The sequence below is a fragment of the Amaranthus tricolor genome, chromosome 10, assembly GCF_026212465.1.
Source record: "Amaranthus tricolor cultivar Red isolate AtriRed21 chromosome 10, ASM2621246v1, whole genome shotgun sequence".
Classification (NCBI taxonomy): Eukaryota; Viridiplantae; Streptophyta; class Magnoliopsida; order Caryophyllales; family Amaranthaceae; genus Amaranthus; species Amaranthus tricolor.
In genome coordinates, this window is record NC_080056.1 from 8,430,537 (window position 1) to 8,448,868 (window position 18,332).

General features: G+C 28.7%; 1 protein-coding gene across 2 annotated transcripts; it reads right to left on the bottom strand.

The window, feature by feature from the left end:
- Positions 1–8,685: 8,685 nt before the first annotated feature.
- LOC130825241 (protein CDC73 homolog) lies at positions 8,686–14,006 on the bottom strand. 2 transcript variants are annotated; one of them, XM_057690369.1, is made up of 4 exons: positions 12,892–13,998; positions 10,390–10,472; positions 10,171–10,284; positions 8,686–9,778 (listed from the first exon to the last, which is right to left on the bottom strand). In XM_057690369.1, exons 1-3 carry the CDS (start codon positions 13,913–13,915, stop codon positions 10,195–10,197), a joined length of 1,197 nt encoding a protein of 398 aa, XP_057546352.1. In that variant the 5' UTR covers positions 13,916–13,998; the 3' UTR covers positions 8,686–9,778; positions 10,171–10,194. The 2 variants fall into 2 exon arrangements, with proteins under 2 accessions (XP_057546352.1, XP_057546353.1); XM_057690370.1 differs by lacking the exon at positions 8,686–9,778 and having other exon boundaries at positions 9,955–10,284; positions 12,892–14,006.
- Positions 14,007–18,332: the final 4,326 nt, after the last annotated feature.

The following is an 18,332-nucleotide window of genomic DNA, read 5'->3' on the forward strand; positions in this document are numbered from 1 at the left end:
TAATAAACTATATTTGAGGGGGAGGTATTCAAGATACCTCATAAACACTTGTGTTCATTTTGCATTATATTCTTCATTTGTTTTTCTTTGTTAAACCTCTTTGAGGCTTGCGCTTTCAAAGTTGTTTTTCCTATTCATTTATAATGATTAAACTTGTTTTAATTACATTACAAAAAGAAAAAGCAAGTTTGTCTATAATTAATCAAATATAATAACTATTGGAGCATATATTCATTGTCTGTAACGGATCATATAAAATCTTCGTTCAGGTTTTAAATATGTTCAAGACGACTATTCTTGTAGGGTGCCTTTGCGCTTTTGCAATATGTGTGTGTCCAACAACAATGAATATCGTAACATGAAAGTAGAACATGTGAACTGATGGGATATGCCTGTTGAAGGTTAGAATTCCTCTATTAGGAACCTTTGATATTAATAATGTCTACAGAAAATGAGTGGAGCGGACAAAAATAACAAATGACAAATTAATTGTACTAAGCAATAGAGTTGTATTTTTGAATTGCCTCCTTGATCTCGATCACTACATGAACTTCCCGTCTTTAGCATTAAAAGGACGACAATCAAAACGAGTGAAACGGATAAAAATAACTAAGGATTATAAAGGATTATTAAGATTATTTCTTCTATTACTTCTCTAATAACTACACCATTCTTCTCCTTTGAGTTATAGCTATTAGCTAGAGAAATAATTTATAAACTATTTATTAAAATTCAATCTTATAAAATAATTAAAAGACTAATTTCTTTTAGCAAGTAGTAAATGTTCTATTTGTGCATTTAAATTCTTTAATAATCAAACGAAACTATTTGTTTATCATGTCGAAAGTAAAATAATAAAAACTTTTTATTGTTTTGTTTTAGATCGCAGATTATTCGTTGGCAATCGGATTACAGGGAAGAGCTTTAGGGTGGAAAATTACTTGAACTAGTCTTTTTATTCGTTTTAGTCCGTTTTTGTAATTTTTCTATTTTTATTTTTGAGCTTACTCACGCTTTTTCTTTGATTATCATATGTACAATTAACTTATTTTTTTATCTCATCCATATATTTATCTGCACTTCACCATAAAATATAAAGTTGTAGACTTTTTTTTACTAATTTTACTCACTTTTCTTGACTTTCACCAATTTGTACTTAAAGTTATTTCTTCGAAACTAGGCATAGATATTTAAAGGTCCGAGTTCGAATCAGATCTGGATACGACCTTAGCCAAAATCTATATTTATGTTCAAGTTCAGATCTGAACCCTTAAAGAGTCTAGAAATTCAAACTCAGACTCTTAAAAATTATTTTTCAATGAGATTTTAAGTGTTTAAAATGTAGACGATGAATTAGACCCCGTATATTTTCAGGATCGCAGACCCAGACCCAGACCCAGACCCAGACCCTTAAGTTTTCAATCTAAATTATGTTGGCAGACAGCAAGTAATTGAAGTAGATTGATGTTCAGGCTCACACGAGTATAAAAGTAAAGACACAGAGTATGTGGGCAGACAGCAGACTTATTGGTTGGCACAAAACCCAATTATCATTTAGTCTAAACTAAATCATCAACTTGATTATTAAATGGCTAATTCAAGTTAATCAAGATACTTAGGGAGTATAGTAATGGTATTACCGTAAAACGTAAAATAATCAAATCATACCAAAATAAAAAAAAAATCGTACTTTTTAAAATTACTATTGATAATGATATATTGCGAAAGAAATTACAATATCGATAGAAATTTCAAGGAAACAGTGTAGCAAGTAGTAGATTAATTAGAAGCAGAATGAGGCGAAACCACAATAAATGATGCAGTCTTAAATATTTCCTTTATTTTGAAATAGTTGCTACATTAGACTTAGTGATAATATTCATCTTTCAAAATTATTTTATTTATTACTGTTAACGTGTAAGAAAAAATATAGTGAAATGATGCTTGAATCGTCTAATTGCATACTTTCATTATATCAAATTTTATAATATTTAGCTAACCATATTTAAATATATAAATGATCAAAATTAAACATTAAATTGCATAAAAATAATAAGGAAAAATAAGCTAGAAAAATCCAGCCTTTTACTGATTTTCCTACAATAATCTAAGCTTTTGATAACCATGAATAATTCTAACTATAAGGGATATTTGCTAAAAATGCACTAAGGTAACCTCTTACCTATCCAACAAGTTATGTTTTAGGTCTAAGGCCCCAATATTACTTGGGCCTTATATATGGTCAAGCCCAAGTCAAACACAGTCAATAAAATAGTCAAGCCCAATTTCGGATTACGTATCGATCTGTTTCGTGATTTATTTGGTCCGAAAAGCAGATACAATCAGTTTCAACATCAGTACGAAGCAAACGACTATAAATACTCACAAATGCCCTAATGAAGTAAGTTTTTTTTAGCTCCCATGTTCTCTCTAAGTAATTCCATTATCATATTTCATATTCAACCCCGCTCTAACTTAAGCATTGGAGGGGCTTTTTCGGGTGCCGTCCCCTGGTTAGTAACCATTGTTCATTTTGTAGGTTCATTCAAAGATCTTCAACCACATTCGACATCTTCAAACATATCCCACTTCAAATAATCGGATTCGGATACCCTATATTTAGACATTTCAACGTTTCTACTCAGAATTATAACATAAATTACCCTTTCTCCTCTTAACACAAATTGCAACCAAGTTATGTTGCATAAAAAGATTAAATACAAATTAAATTATAAAAAATTAAAAAATTTAAAAAAAATTTAAACAGAAATCGAGTAAGTTTATTTTATGATTATAACTTTTAATTTTTAAAATATATATGATTTTTGATTTTTATTTTTTGGTAATTAACCTCCAAAATTAATCACCAATTGGGGCAATAATGTCTTAGGATAAGTGACCCTAAAATTTAAATTATTCATAATTAATTAAAAGTTTAAATTATATAAACTTTAAAATGAAACAATAAGTAATGAAATATAGAGAACTATTACAAATACAATAACAGGACTAAAAGAACAAGGATAGACATAGTCTAGTCACTAGTAGTAGTATCATTAATTACAAACACCTGAATATTGATTGTGTTTGTGCATCAAATGTTGGGTACACACTACACAGTAACACAGACACTAATCATATTCTTCCCCCTCTCATCTAACATCAAACAGAAACTGAGGTGTATTGATGTTAGAAATGATGTAAAATGAGACGGACAGAGATATTAAGTGCTAAGGCATGTAGAGTTGTTGGGCACACTTGCAACGCCAAGCTTCAGGATAATACTCCAATGGCAGACTGAATCCTGGTTGAATCGCAACGTGTACGGCTATACATGGCCTGCAATTCCCACACTTGAATGTACATGAAGGTGGCCATGATCCTACTCTTAATATTCTTCTCGTCGTCTCTGATTCTGCTGATAATGTGTGCTTTCTGTTTATACTAATTGACCCTATTATTATCACTACCAAACCCACCACCGCCACTGCCGCTGCCGCTGTTGTTCCCATAGTCAGCTATTAGCTATCAACTATTACTGAGATTTAGAATGAAAATGAAAAGTAGATCAATAGTTATGGAATGATGGGGAAAATGGAAAGAAAGGGGGAAATGGGAAAATTGGGAAAGGAATTGATATTATTATTGTGATTTGGATTGCAAGTCCAAGTCAAAGACTAAGACACAAGCTAAGCTTATGAAGAGAGACAAGTCGGTAAGGAGTAAAGATAAGGAAAAGGACCCTCTGACCCTCTCCTGGTTTTTGTTGTTTTCTTCCCGCATTAAATGGTGTTGAAAATCAATATCCACAACCCTTATTTTACGACAATGGCTACTGCCATAACTAAATAAAGTTTGGTCTAAATTATAAATTAAATTGTTATTTTTTTAAAAAAATTACAATTTATAGTTTTATCTCAACTTTTTTATTTTTCAAATCATGTTACTCGAATCATATGTTGACAACCAAAAAACATAATTTATTTTTAAAAATTTATGTTACTACTAAGATATTTCAAGATTTTGTTGTTTTTTGAAAGTTGAAATGGCCTAACAAAATTGTATGTTCCAAGAATTATTATTACGTAATAACTACTTATATATTCTCATTCAGCTCGTCTTGTATGAGACCGTCTTATAGTGAGACGGATCTATATATAGCCTATTTCTTCAATTGATTACTTTAAGATCATAAATAATCGTTTTAAGGTTATAATTAATCATTTCAAGACTATAAAAACTAATTATGTTAAAATTATAAGTGATCACTTTAACGTCATAAGTGATCATTTTAAGACAAAAAATATATATTGAGTTAACCCAATAAAAATAGTCTCACCGTAAAACCGTCTCATTTAAGAATTAGTGATTCTCATTTAGGGATAAAGCCAAAAATTTAAGTAATTAAGAGTGAAAATATTATAAAGCAAAATCATTAAGACAAATTTATGTACTTTCTCTTGAGATATATCAAATGGGCTTAGGTTTTGAGCTTATGTACATTACCAATTAGAGCAAAAATAAAATATGAGAAAATTATTGATTAGAAGATATACCATTAACCACACACAATATTAAGATTTTTTTTTTTTTACCATTGAACCACCAAATTCCTACTACTTTATGTTATTTATAAATAAAATTTGAATTGAATAATTACTAATGCATAAAAAACACATTAAATTCCTATTAAAAGTAATTGATGCTTATCTTCATTATATTAAATTTTTTTATAATTTTAAACTAAAATAATTTTAATCGTATACAGTGTTGAATATTAAATTTCGATACCTTAAAATTGAAAAAAATGACTAAAATATAGTAAATTTCGACAAAAAATAATAATTTATAACCAAAAGAATTAAGAAAAATTGAAAAACATGTCAAAACGATCAGATGCAATTACACTCAAATTTATCCCAACTTTTTCAATGCTTTTGGTTTACAAATCAAAATTTTATGAGTTAGCTCACTAATTCTCAATCAGATTTCAAGTCACTTTTGAATTGGATTGAAAATAATCAGTTAACTCCCAAGTAATTAGCATTATGAATATTAGAGATGGTCATGTATAGACTTGATTTAGGACCGATTTTAAGATTTGAGAAGTTTAGAGCATAATTTTTAATTATGGGTTTCTAATTAATAAATATATTATCATAGACCTTTAACTATGAAAAATTAAAATATTGTTTTTTTAATTTTTTTATGAGCCCGGAGCATAGGCCCATCTTGCTTTCTTATAGGATCGACTCTGACTTAGTCTATAATATTTTAGTGTAGAATAACTTTAAAAAATATTAAAATAGTAAATATTTTTATTTAATAAGTATTATAAAATATTTTTAATTGTTAAGATTAAGATAGTTTATACTAAAAGTCAAAAATAGTGTTAACAAGTCTATACAAAGACTTTTATTGAATCACAAGAGTAAGAAATAAAAAAAAAATGGAGAAAGAACAATAAAAAGAGATGGTATTGTTATAATTCGTCACCCTTTTCATTTTATCGCCATCTCCTAATTAAATTACGAATTTGCCCCTGAACTTTAAAAAATTACGAATTTGCCATTAGACTTAATAACACTATTATAAACTAAATTAATAAAAAATATATTAATAAAAAATTAAAAATTAATTAACAACTAAATTTTAATTAATATATTATTTTTATATTAAAAAATAATTAAACATTCAAATAAATTATTTAAATTCAAAACTAATTATTATAATAACATTATCATAATATAATATTATATAAAAATAAAATAATTTATTACAACATTTATTTAAATAACAATAACTTAAGTTAATTAATTAAACAAAAAAAATAACTAGGTACAGTCGCACTTTTTGTGCGACTGGTATTATATATACATATATATTTTTTTAAAAATTTGTATTAACTTTATTTATATTTTTATTATTATTATTATTGTTGTTGTTATTATTATTATTATTATTATTATTATTATTGTGATTGTTATTATTATTATTATTAAATTTTTATTTTTGTTTTAATTATTATATTTAATTTATTTTTTTAAACATTATTATTATTATTATTATTGTGATTGTTATTATTATTATTATTAAATTTTTATTTTTGTCTTAATTATTATATTTAATTTATTTTTTTAAATATTATTATTATTATTAGTATAAATAAGAAATTTTAAGTGCAGTGGTAAAGTTGTAATTTTTTTAAATTTAGGGACAAATTTGTAATTTTATTTATAGGGTGGCAATAAAATAAAAAAAATAGCGATAAAATAAAAAAAATGGCGAAAAATAAAAATCGGGAAAAGAAAAGGTAAAGCCCGTGAGAGTAGGGAAAGAAAATGTAGGAAGGGCAGAGTCAGAGTGACAGCTAACTATACATCACCCGTGTGGTGTGTTTTATGGGTTATACGCTTATTATACTCCCTAGTCTCTTACTATGTTTTCAAATAACTTTATAAAAATATTTTTTAATAATTATTTTTTTATATATTTTTAATATTTATAATTTTTATTTTTTCTCTATTAAATTAATTATTTAATAAAATAACTTATTTATTTTAAAAATTTTATTTTTCTTAATTCATTTGAATATTCTTTGTGAAAACTTACGCCATCTAACAAATTCGACTTTCTGTATTTCTCATTACTCCCTTTGTTTTTTTAAGTTTGTCCAATTTGAGTTTCTCATACTTATTAAAAAAAATAGAATCTTTTATTATAGTGGATATTATTTTAATTAGATGTGGTGTAAAGTAATGATTCTATTAGAAATATGAAAGAGAGAAAATTAAAGTAAAACAAAATTTAAAGAACAAAAAAGGAGTGAGAGAGTGAATATACTAGAGAAATAAGGGAGTAAGAGAGAGAAATGAGGGTATATTAACAAAAAAAGATTTCCAAAAATAAAAAATATTTTAAAGTGGACAAACTTTTAAAACTACCCGTTATAGTAAGGTGGACAAACTTAAAAGAACGGAGGGAGTAACATTTAACAAATTTTTTATTAAGACCGTCTCACCGTGAGACGATTAATATGAACTTACCAAATTTTAATTTTCTTAAAATTTATGAAAGAATTGTTTTTATTTAGTTAACAACTACATAAATTCAACTTTGGGTGTTTATAACTTTATATGAACCCGTCTTATGGTAAAACGGTCCATACAACTTGTTTACATTTTTATCTAAACATCAAACAGGACAGAGAGGGTAGAGGCTCTTTATGCTGTCTCTTAATTAAGCTCAGGAGGGGGCCATCCATCCAAACAGTGAAACAAATTCAGTGATCTTTTATTATGGGAATATTTTTGGGAATAAAATAAAATATTACTACTTGTAGAACCTTTGAGTCTACACTTGCAGTTAGACAAAATATCTTACTTCATTCAGCAATTTTAGTTTATTTTTCACAAATTTAGTTGGGTGTTCAAATTAAAGTATGTTACTATTTGGTAACTTGTTTGAAAAAGCCTATTGATAAAGGAGTAAATAAGTTGTATTTGTAAATTACTGTTAGGAGCATCTTCAAATATAATTATATTTAACCAGCTATAGACAAAACAAACCCAATTCAACATCATGGGTAGGGCCTAAAAATCTGACAAAACTTACCAATATTATTTTTTCAAGATATTTACAAATAAAAAAGAAACTTTTTATTAAATATGATAGGCCCATGGCCCCACCTCACCCTACCTTGGTGCCCGTCTCATCCTATGTTGGTGCCTACCTATGTGAAGTAAGTTGTAACCGGCTAGTCAAATAAGCAAACTATAACAAGTTACTCCATTTCTTTTGTTCCATTGAAAAATATCTGAAAAATACCATCTTAGTGACATACTAGGAAGAAAAATGTTATTTTTAAATGTAAATATTTAAAGGGTGAAAAAATTAAAATAAGAAAATAAAATTGATAAATAAAAAATTAGTGAAATTTAATTGTTGTAGAGGTGAAAGAATGGTTGCAAAGTGATGAAAAATAAAAAAAGCTTTCAATTTTATGGGATAAATATTTATTCTAAGAGAGGGTGGGGTAATATATTACCTCCATAATAAGAGAAATCATTTTTTTCTTCATTATATTTATTTCATGCTTATTTTACCTCCTTTAAAACTATCTCAACTACTTTAAATGTATCTCTATTTACTTTCATTTTATTAGTTTAATTTTATTTTCCCCCTCAAATATTTACACCAAATCCAAGCATATCAGTAGAGTCAAATTCAATGGAACAAAGGATGTATCAACTATCAATCATTTGTCAAATACCTCCTATAATTTTTCTTAAATGTACAAAGTGAAAACATAGTGAAATAAGATCTTATGTGATTTGTCTTGTGCTTAATCATTTAATAAATTTTTATTATGTACTAATGCATTAACAAACGTTATAACTGTAAGCAAAGCTATTATTGTTATGTATACCTGCCACATAATTAAAATTCACGCTTTATCCAAATACTTATGTTTACTACTCCCTTAGTCCCTATTAAATTGAAAGAAATGACAAAGAATTACGAAATGGAAAAGAATAAAAATTATATATACAATAAAAAAGTAAATAAAAGATGTAAGTACATAAATTAAAAATATGATAGAAATAAAACCAATAATAAAAATAGTGTAAAAAAAGACAAACTTTATAGAATACTAATATTTAATTTTTTTCACGCAGTCCAATGCACTAATTCAATTTTTAATATCTTTAATTATGTATAATAAAAAATTATAAAAATTTTATAATCTTTGCAATGAGAAGAATCAATCAAGATCTCACTTAACTATATTTTAACCTATAAATTAAAAAAATAATCACAAATTAAGAATGATTGAATAAATAATGTGGCAACATGAACGGAGGAAGTAGAAGTATAAGGATACGGAGAATACTGACAATTGTCATAGACTGAGTAGCAGACTACTTAGCGTGTGTCTACGGAGTTTTCAGGACCAAAATCTGACCTTGCCTATACTATGATCATTGACAATTGGCAAGAAAATTTTAAAAATTAAATGAAGTGATATTTAATTTAAAAAATAGGATAAAAGTATGTATAGAATAAAAAAGTCAACTATATATGCAGATGAGAATTAGAAAAGGGTAATTATGATAAAAATAAAAACTAGACAAATCTAATGGGAAAGACTAATACAAAAAATGGAACACATTTCATGAGACAAAATGTAACTACTACCATCACCCCCATTGATAATACTTGCTGACAAAATCAGGTTCTTCCTAGACCACTATAATGAAAATCTAAAGCACAATGCAAGTAATACAAAATACAAGAATTTGATATTATCTAGTTTTCTATACTTTTGAGGCCCTCAATCATGTCAAGGAGTGGGTGACTGCTCGGCCCGCTCCAGCAAAGGGTTGAGAAGCCCTGGGTATAAAGCTCGACCGAAACCAAGTCCAGCGCAAATCCAGATTTACAACAATCGAGTACATCAAGTAAGGCTACAGCACCGGATATAGTTCAAAAGGCTTAGGTAAGAAGCACTTAATGGCATTGTTGTGTAAAAAGGAAAGGGCAAAGAATCGAAATAACTAAAAGGGCAAAGAATACGAGAGGGCATTCACTAGCACTCATTTCCTTTCACATTGTTTGGTTCTCAAATGGAAGTATTATGGGAAGAAAACACAAGATTTTCATCCTCCACAGCCCCTCAACGAGACCACCACCAACACATCATAGCGCCCACACCAACCTTATTGATCAATCCGATAGTAGCAAGTAACAACATCGTATCACTCGTCAATTGCACCAACTGTTGCAAGAAACAATCTTTTTGTCGGAAACCCAAACAAGGGTATGAAAATCTAGCTTTAATTTCATTTTCATTCATGCTATAATAAGCAGAAGTTTTAATTTTACAATGCGGGAAATAATTTGCATGAATTGACAAGTAATCAATTGCAAATAGACATTGAAAATTAAGATCCATGACTTGAACAATGAAAAGCCGTACATAAATTTAAAAGGAAAAAAAATACTCGACGAGTAAATGCTATCAATAAAGCATAAGGAAAAAAACATATTAAATATACAAGAGCTCTAGCATCCATACATGTAATCCAAGGAACTCAATCGCCATCAAATGATTTAACTCACAAACTACAAAGAAAAAATGGAGGCAATAAAGCTACCAAAATAACTTACAAGACTGACATTAATGAGATTGTGTCAAGAGCGCGATCGAGCAACAAATTCTTCCAATTTTCCCCATACCTCAAGGGCTGCAGCCCTATCCTGATGTCGTTTGTTTTTGCTTATCTGAACCATAACATTTTCATTTTTGCGACATTCATAAATATGCACCTGGGACTACGAATCAAAAAAAAAAGAAATTGCCTACATAGGAAAGAAAATTACACTCACCGAGATTATCTTTACGTTCCACTGCTTCACAACTTTTGCAGACTCTATACTATCATCTTCAAAACGCATGTAGAAACCAATAACTGCCGGATACGTAACATTAATATTATGACCTTAAATCAGAAAAGTCTATAATCGATGCAAACCTAGTCCAAAACACAACTTATATAATGCATCAAAAATAAGAATAAAAGGAAAAAGAACAGCTAAATTATTCTAATAACTTGAGACACCAAACTAAGAAGTCAAAAGCTTTTCACAAATAATGTTTTAGCTTCACAATTTTGTACATTAATTAACCTCAGACAAATCATCAAGCTACGCTTTCAACTCATTGAAGTTTCAATAATATAACTATGCAGTAATCCAGAATACGAAATACAGCATTTTTAATAATTCAACTTGGACTACATTCTAATTCAAATCAAGTCTTTACTACACAACATATCTCTGACCCCTAATGCTTTCACAACTATCACCTTTTACATTAGGGAATTGTTCATCCCAATATAAAAAGTCGCTCGTTATGTTACGACTATTATGTTATGTACCTTGTTAGAGAGTTGTCCCGACATTGAATCCCTTCATATATGACAAGTGAATTTTCACAATTAAAACGCCACGTTGATCGTTACGTAATGTGTAGCGCCCAATATTTCACCTTATATCATTATTTGTCAAGAAGAGGTTATAGAAAAATATCTTCTAACATTTAGGGAAACATAGAAAAAATTCTTCCAACATCTCCCTATTAAAATTTTATTAATATCCTCAACTTTAATTATTACATATCACTCAAATCATAATTTCTTGTAATGTTGATCATTAAACAAAATAATTAAGTAATAAGTTAATAGATTATCCACTAAAAATACCTCATACAATAAAAGTATAATAGTTATGGACATATTATTGCATAATTATAGTTCAGTAACAAAAATGAAATTTTAAACTCAAAACATCCCTTATACGAGTTTTTTTTTTAATCCACACTGCATAGGCTTCGATTTGCATTACTACACTTTTATAGTCGTTTTCGTGAGACCACAACACAAATACATACCGTGAGTGTGTTTTTCTTGCATGATCCCAACTGCTTGGAGACGATCGTAACTTGACTCAACTAGGTATAACTAAACTGAAGTACTGCGAACTGAACTTATTCAGTCAAAAGGTGATGGTAAAAGAGATGCGCAGAACCAAAGTGAGCTAAACCTTACTAAAATTCAACTAAAAAGAAAATGAATTCGAGATGGGAAGAACTAAAGTGTACCGAACTTATCAGAATGGAAGTGAGTTGATGATCAGAATGAGGACCCAATCCTACTCTTAAACCATCATCTAGGAACGGTCACGCAGCAACAAGACCAAGAGCATGCTTGCATCAACAACATTAGATCTAGTATTTAGTCTATTTCATGAGATTTAGTCTGTGTTAGTAAATTATTTTAAGTTGGATGGTTTAAATATGTCCGGTTGACACTTTAGAACATTAACTGTGAGTTTTAGCAAAGGGAGTTGGAGAAAGTGGATTAGACAACAAGGGCGTCAAGTGTGCTCCTTGCTACATTCAAGGAGGCAAGTGTGTTGTTGATTCACTGTCATACAAATTTAGAGCTAATGTTGTGGAATAGAATTCACCCCCATTCATAGTTGAGAGTTAATCTTCGTGATTAAGCCTCACTCTCTAAACTCATGCATATGAATTAATGCATAGGGTAGGTTATAGCCCTAAACTACATTCTTAGATCTCCATTGTTTTGAAGAACTCTGTGTTGAGAAAGGACAAGTCAACTTAAAAGAGAAGTTTGTGGAACACGCTCTTAGTCATCATAAAAAATAAAAACTAATCTCGTGTTCACCCCGTTTCTTACTTCAGAGTTAATCTTAGTGATTAAGTCTCATCCTCTAAACCCATCCATATGAGTTAAAGGATAGGTTATATTCCGTCACCTTCATTCTTAAATCTCCATTGTTGAATTTGTTGTGAAGACCCCTATGTTGAGAAATGATGAGTGAAATGAAAAAAAAAGAAGTTAGTCTTCATAAAATATATGAAGCAAGTATACCAAACGGGCAAGGTTTTTTCGATAACGTTCTTCCTAGATTAGCATTCACCTAACGCCAAAAACTTGATCAATGATGCAACAAAGCATTACTAATATAGGTCATGGAAGCATTAGGAATTTAGGATTGCCTAAAACTTGATGTTTGTATACTAATTCTCTAATCATTGTCACCAAAAAAAACTTCATACACAATACCATACCAAACAACATTTTATCAAGTCCATCCAAACAAAAACCACAATAAGCACCTTGTGTCCTGCTACAGACTTTATTGAGGATCTTAAAAGTTCTACCAACACTACAAAGAGACATATCACAACTATTATCGTCAATGACCATGTAAAACAAGCTAAAAAGTAAATAAAGATTAAATTCACTTTGGTATCTAATGTGATCATCAATAAAAAACGAAATGAATGTTCAAGCTACTTACTCTTATTGAATATCTCAACATGATCTTTAAAAGGCCAATCTTTGAACTGCCATTCTTTCCCAAGCACAAAAACAGCCACAACACGATCCCAATCATCAGCTTTCAAAGTGGAGGGTTTATCTCTCACTTCATAAGCAGTCATGACCTTATCCTTATCCCTACTAAACTTCTTCTGAACCGTTACACATTCCGGTTTCTGCCCCTTCATCTGCTTCATCTTAACTTCAGTAGGTATAAAAACTCCATCTTCCAAAAACTCCTTCACGTTATAGATAGTAATCAAAGTATTAGAAGCACTAGGCACCAAAATTATTGGCACCCCTTCACCAATCTTACTCCCAACTTTGAGCATTTTCGCTTTCGGACCTGAATGAAAACCCTCATCTTTGTCTACACCTACAGGACGCCCTTTATTTCCACCCACATTAACATCCTTCCTTTGTTGTGGTTTCTCCTGCTCCCTCCTCAATGCACCAACATAAATGCCATAAAAATCCTTGTTTCGACACTGCAAAATAGTATTTCGATCCCTAAGAGGTCTCTCACTAGCCCTAATTAAACTCATCAAATCAGCACCATCCTCAGAAACCCTAACTTCCGAATTCTCCTCAAATCCCAAATTACCAACACTATTGCTAATAGGTAAAGAATTAAAGAACTGAGGATCATCAGGGCGATACTCCTCGACTTCATTGGAGGTAGGAATAACAAATTCAATGGCTTCAGAAGATGAAGTACGACCTTCAAGGTAATCAAGTAAAGGTTTTCGATCGACAAAAGTAACAGTAGGGATTCCTTGATTAGTAGCAATTTTAATGTACTCGGGTATCTTGATGTGACGATTTTTGACGAAAAAAACTAGGGTTTCGAGAGTGTAGAGATTACCTTGCTTAGAACGATAAGCAGTTTCATATTTACAAGGGAAAGAGTATTGATTCGAGAATCGAAACTCGTCTTTTACTCGATGAATTTTGTCTAGGTCTCCTCTAATGGTGTAATCTCGTAAAGCTGATAAGGGATCCATTGATGAGAGAAGATCGAAAGAGCAATGAGAGCTTTGAGTTTGAGTCAGGCGGAGAAAATTTACTTTCGTCACAAAAAGATCGACAACGCATGGAGATATGAAAATTTGAATATAATGGAGATATATAAATAAATTTCCAAAGAATATTATGATAAAAAAAATACTAATTTGTTTAAGAAACTTATGGAAATACCTTTGTACCATTATACTTGCTACATTTCACTTTTTACACATTTCAATACGTTATTTTATTTATTTATATATTAAATTATACAAATTTAAAAATTAGTAAAAGTTAATATTATGAAAGTATGCGATTAGACGATTCAAACAAGATCCCAATTGACTCTATTTTTACTTAAACATTAGTAAATGTTTTAATAAAATAATTACCGTAGATAACAATATAACTTACTGAAATATTTAATCTACTTCAACTTTTTAAGTTTTCCTAACTATTTATGAATGAATTGAGTTTATTTTGACTCGATTCAAACTAATTTATTTATTTTTAATTTTAACCTAATTGAAATAACATTTAATAATTTAAGTAAATACTCCATATTATTAAAAAATAATTTCTTACTTACGTACAAAATGTTTTTTTAAACAATTAATCTCTTGGCAAGCTCTAAGAAATTTTCATTTGCTATTTTTCAGCTCTTTTTATTAATATTTATGATTAAGATAATAATTTAAATCAATATATTTTTCAAAAATAATTTCTTACTTACGTATAAAATATTTTTTTAAAATAATTAATCTATTTAAGATTCTTATTTAGATATAAAGAATTAATGTAAAAATATTTTTGAAGTACTTACTTAATTTAACTTTAAATTAATTTAGGAAGATAAATTGCCATGCACATAATCAATAATGGTCCTAATAAATTAATTTATTTGGTAAAACTCCAAGAAGTCGTGTTATTTTTCTAGTTCTTTTATTAGTATTTATGATTATGATTGATGATAGTTACCTGATTTAACTTTAAATTCATTCGGGAAAATACATTTTCATGCACACAGACACAATCAATTATAGTCCTAATAAATTAATTTAAATAGCAAAACTCTAAAAAGTCGCCATGTGTTATTTACCAATTCTTTTATTAGTGTTTTCTATGTTATTGTTATTATTATACTTAATATTATTTATTCTTTTATTAGTATTTATTGATGATACTTACCTAATTTAACTTTAAATTCATTTTAAAAAATAAATATCAATCATAGTCCTAATAAATTAATTTAATTGGCAAAATTTTAAGAAGTTGTCATGTGTAATATTCCAATTCCTTTATTTATATTTATATTTATATTTATGATTACAAAAACCAAATATATATATTATTTATAAATTTATATACTAAACGTTAAAAAAATCAAGGGAAATTCCATAAGGTGATCATAAGTTTTTGACTTTGCTACGAATGTTTTGTAAAATCCACGTGGTAACCTTGAGCTTCCAGATTTTCCATGTAGTGGATAAAATATTAAGATTTTGTTACATTAAATACTTATTTCGACTGAATTTCGATATATGTGGTCAATTAGGGTCATCACGACGTTTGTTTTTTTTTTTTAAATGTCTTTACATTGGGTAAAAATAGCGTAAAGTTAACAAAAAATTTCCTTTTATCTACCAAGTGGAAAAGTTGGAAGGTCAAGGTCACCACGAGATTAAAAAAATATTTGTTAACACGTGGAAAAGAAAAAAAATTTAAGATTACCATATGGAAATTTCCAAAAATTAAATATTAAGTTGGACATAAATGTCATGTTGATACCTTGTCAAATGCGTGATTTGGTAAATGAATTCCTATAAGTGAATCAATGTTATTTGAAATACTATTTGTCTGTAGTCTAAATCATTAAGTTGTACATAAATGATTTATTTGTATATTGATTGTAAGTTGATTAATAACATAATTTAATGGGAAATACCGTAATAGAGACATAAAAATGTCTAGTTATTTACATGGACATGTACAGAGATAAATATTGGACATACCTACTTTATGTTCTTTACTTTTTGTAGAAGTTTTCATTGTAATATTTATTGTATTCGTTTGACATGAGTATAACACTATTCTTATTCATTGATTAGTATACACTGACATTCTTAGGATAAGTTCTCCTATTTATTAGGTTTGAGGTCTGAAACCTTTTGAAGACCATGAACTAATAAAAATGCATAGTCGTGCTCGAATGAACTAAAGAGTTAATCGTTTATTTTGACAATTCAAAATCATTCAAGAAATCAATTTGAACATCAATATGGATGTTAAGAGGTGTCATTATACTGTCCAATTTTGATATTAAGTGACTTAAGGAATTTATAGTTACACACTTATTCTAGACAAGTGAGAAATTGAAGAAAATGAGTGTTCTTTGATAAAGTGCAATTACTATATATAAATGAGACAAATCATAGAGATAAAATACATTTAATTATTTTAGGTGGTCATAAAGTTTTGCTAGAAACTAACAATAATTTATATACTAATATATGTCCTATGAGGTCACACATATAAGTATCCCTCGAAATAAAGTACAACAAAAACATATAATATAAAGTTTATGACATAAAACTAGTGAATTAAAACTCATATTAAGTCACCATAAGTAGTAAATGTTAAAAGTCACCATTAGTAAATGTTAATGTAACATGTTACTTCTCTTTGAGAATATGAAGAGCTTTGATGAACTTCTATGATACAATTAATATTATTATAATATTCACTGCACATACTCCACCTAAAATGTAATTACTTTATGTTCTAAGTATCTCCACTTGTGGCAGATCATACTATTCATATCTAATTGCTTATAGAATTTACACTGCGAGGGCATGATTCTTTCATATACGTTATTCATATTTTTATATGCTTAAAATCCTATTTTATAGATATAAAGAAAATATTTCTTCAATTTTCACATTAAAAATCTAAACTCCTACATGACTCAACACACATGTTAGTTAGATAATCATCATTTCTTTATTATCATCAAAATCAACTAGTGATATTTTTGATCTAATAATAAATTTATATATTTAAATGGTTTGTTAGCTTCTCACTTTTTCCTTATGTATGACCCTTTGTTAGAACTTAGAAGCTACATGCTAAACCCTATGTATAAAAGCTACTCCCTCCTATTCAGCTTATGTGTCCCATTTTCTTTTACGGTCAAGTCACCTTCATTGTTCCATTTTTATTTTTGGTATGGGTTTTTGACTTTTATGCCCTTAGTAGCTTTATCCTATTTTCAATTATACCCTCCATTACCCATACTAATTTTCCTCCCTTACATTAAAACCCATAATACCACCCTCTTTCCTACCCTTAGGGTTCCACTTTTGACTTTTCTTAAAATCTGTGAAAAGTCAAATGAGACTTTTAAGGTGAATAGGAGGGAGTATAATTTTTTGTTTTGGGGTTAGTGTATGTGAGCTTCTCATTTTACTAATTACGGTCACTTAGTATAACTAATCTATAGAAGATCAAGTCCTAATTGTGGTCTTTTTGTGTCCTGATAATCGATTTTAATTGATAATTAAGCTCATCTAGATATACTTAAACCTATCATGGGGAATACCCTCTTTTCTTCATTCTAGTTTCTTAGGTATAAAAGTCGAAGATGGGTCATGTAAGATGATAATCAAATCAAATGAGATTAAAATTTTCAAACCAATTGGACTGTCCATTAGACCAGATTGGACTAGACCGTACCAAATCGTTCTACAACACTCTGATTTGGTCTGATTTAATGTAGTTGATTGTATCAACATAACTCAAGTATATATTATCATAAATGAACTATGTACATCTCGAAATATCTAGGTAGCAACCGATTTTTAAAAATAAAAACTACGATTTTCGATTGTGTATAGTACAGTTTTTTATCTAATCTGGTCCAAAAAATAAAAAGTCGCGACTATGTTGAAAATAGTGATTAAAAAAATTAAACCAAACCGTTTAGATTGTTGACATAAACCAAGTACAAAAGCTCCGATTCGATCATGTTTGATTTACACCTTTAAAAGAAAATTAAGAGCAATTGTAAGATTTTTCAAAATCAAGTTGAAATTTTTCTGAAAAAATCATTCAAAGATGAGGTTTTAAAGTAACTTTTCCTTAAAATAATCATAATTATAGTTTGATACACCTATCCACTCTATGTTACATCCATAGTCTTCTATTCGACATAATAAGCTCTATTTTCTATTTTAGTTCCTTTCAATGATATGATTCATTTCTATTCTTAGATATAACCCTACTTTTTAAAAAATTTATACTCATCCTCTTACCTCTAAGTATGTCATTACTTTAACCCATTATATACTCAACTTCTTAATCCTCATGCATCATGCCGAAAGCTAATAGAGCAAAATAACGAGAACAAAGTACTCCTAC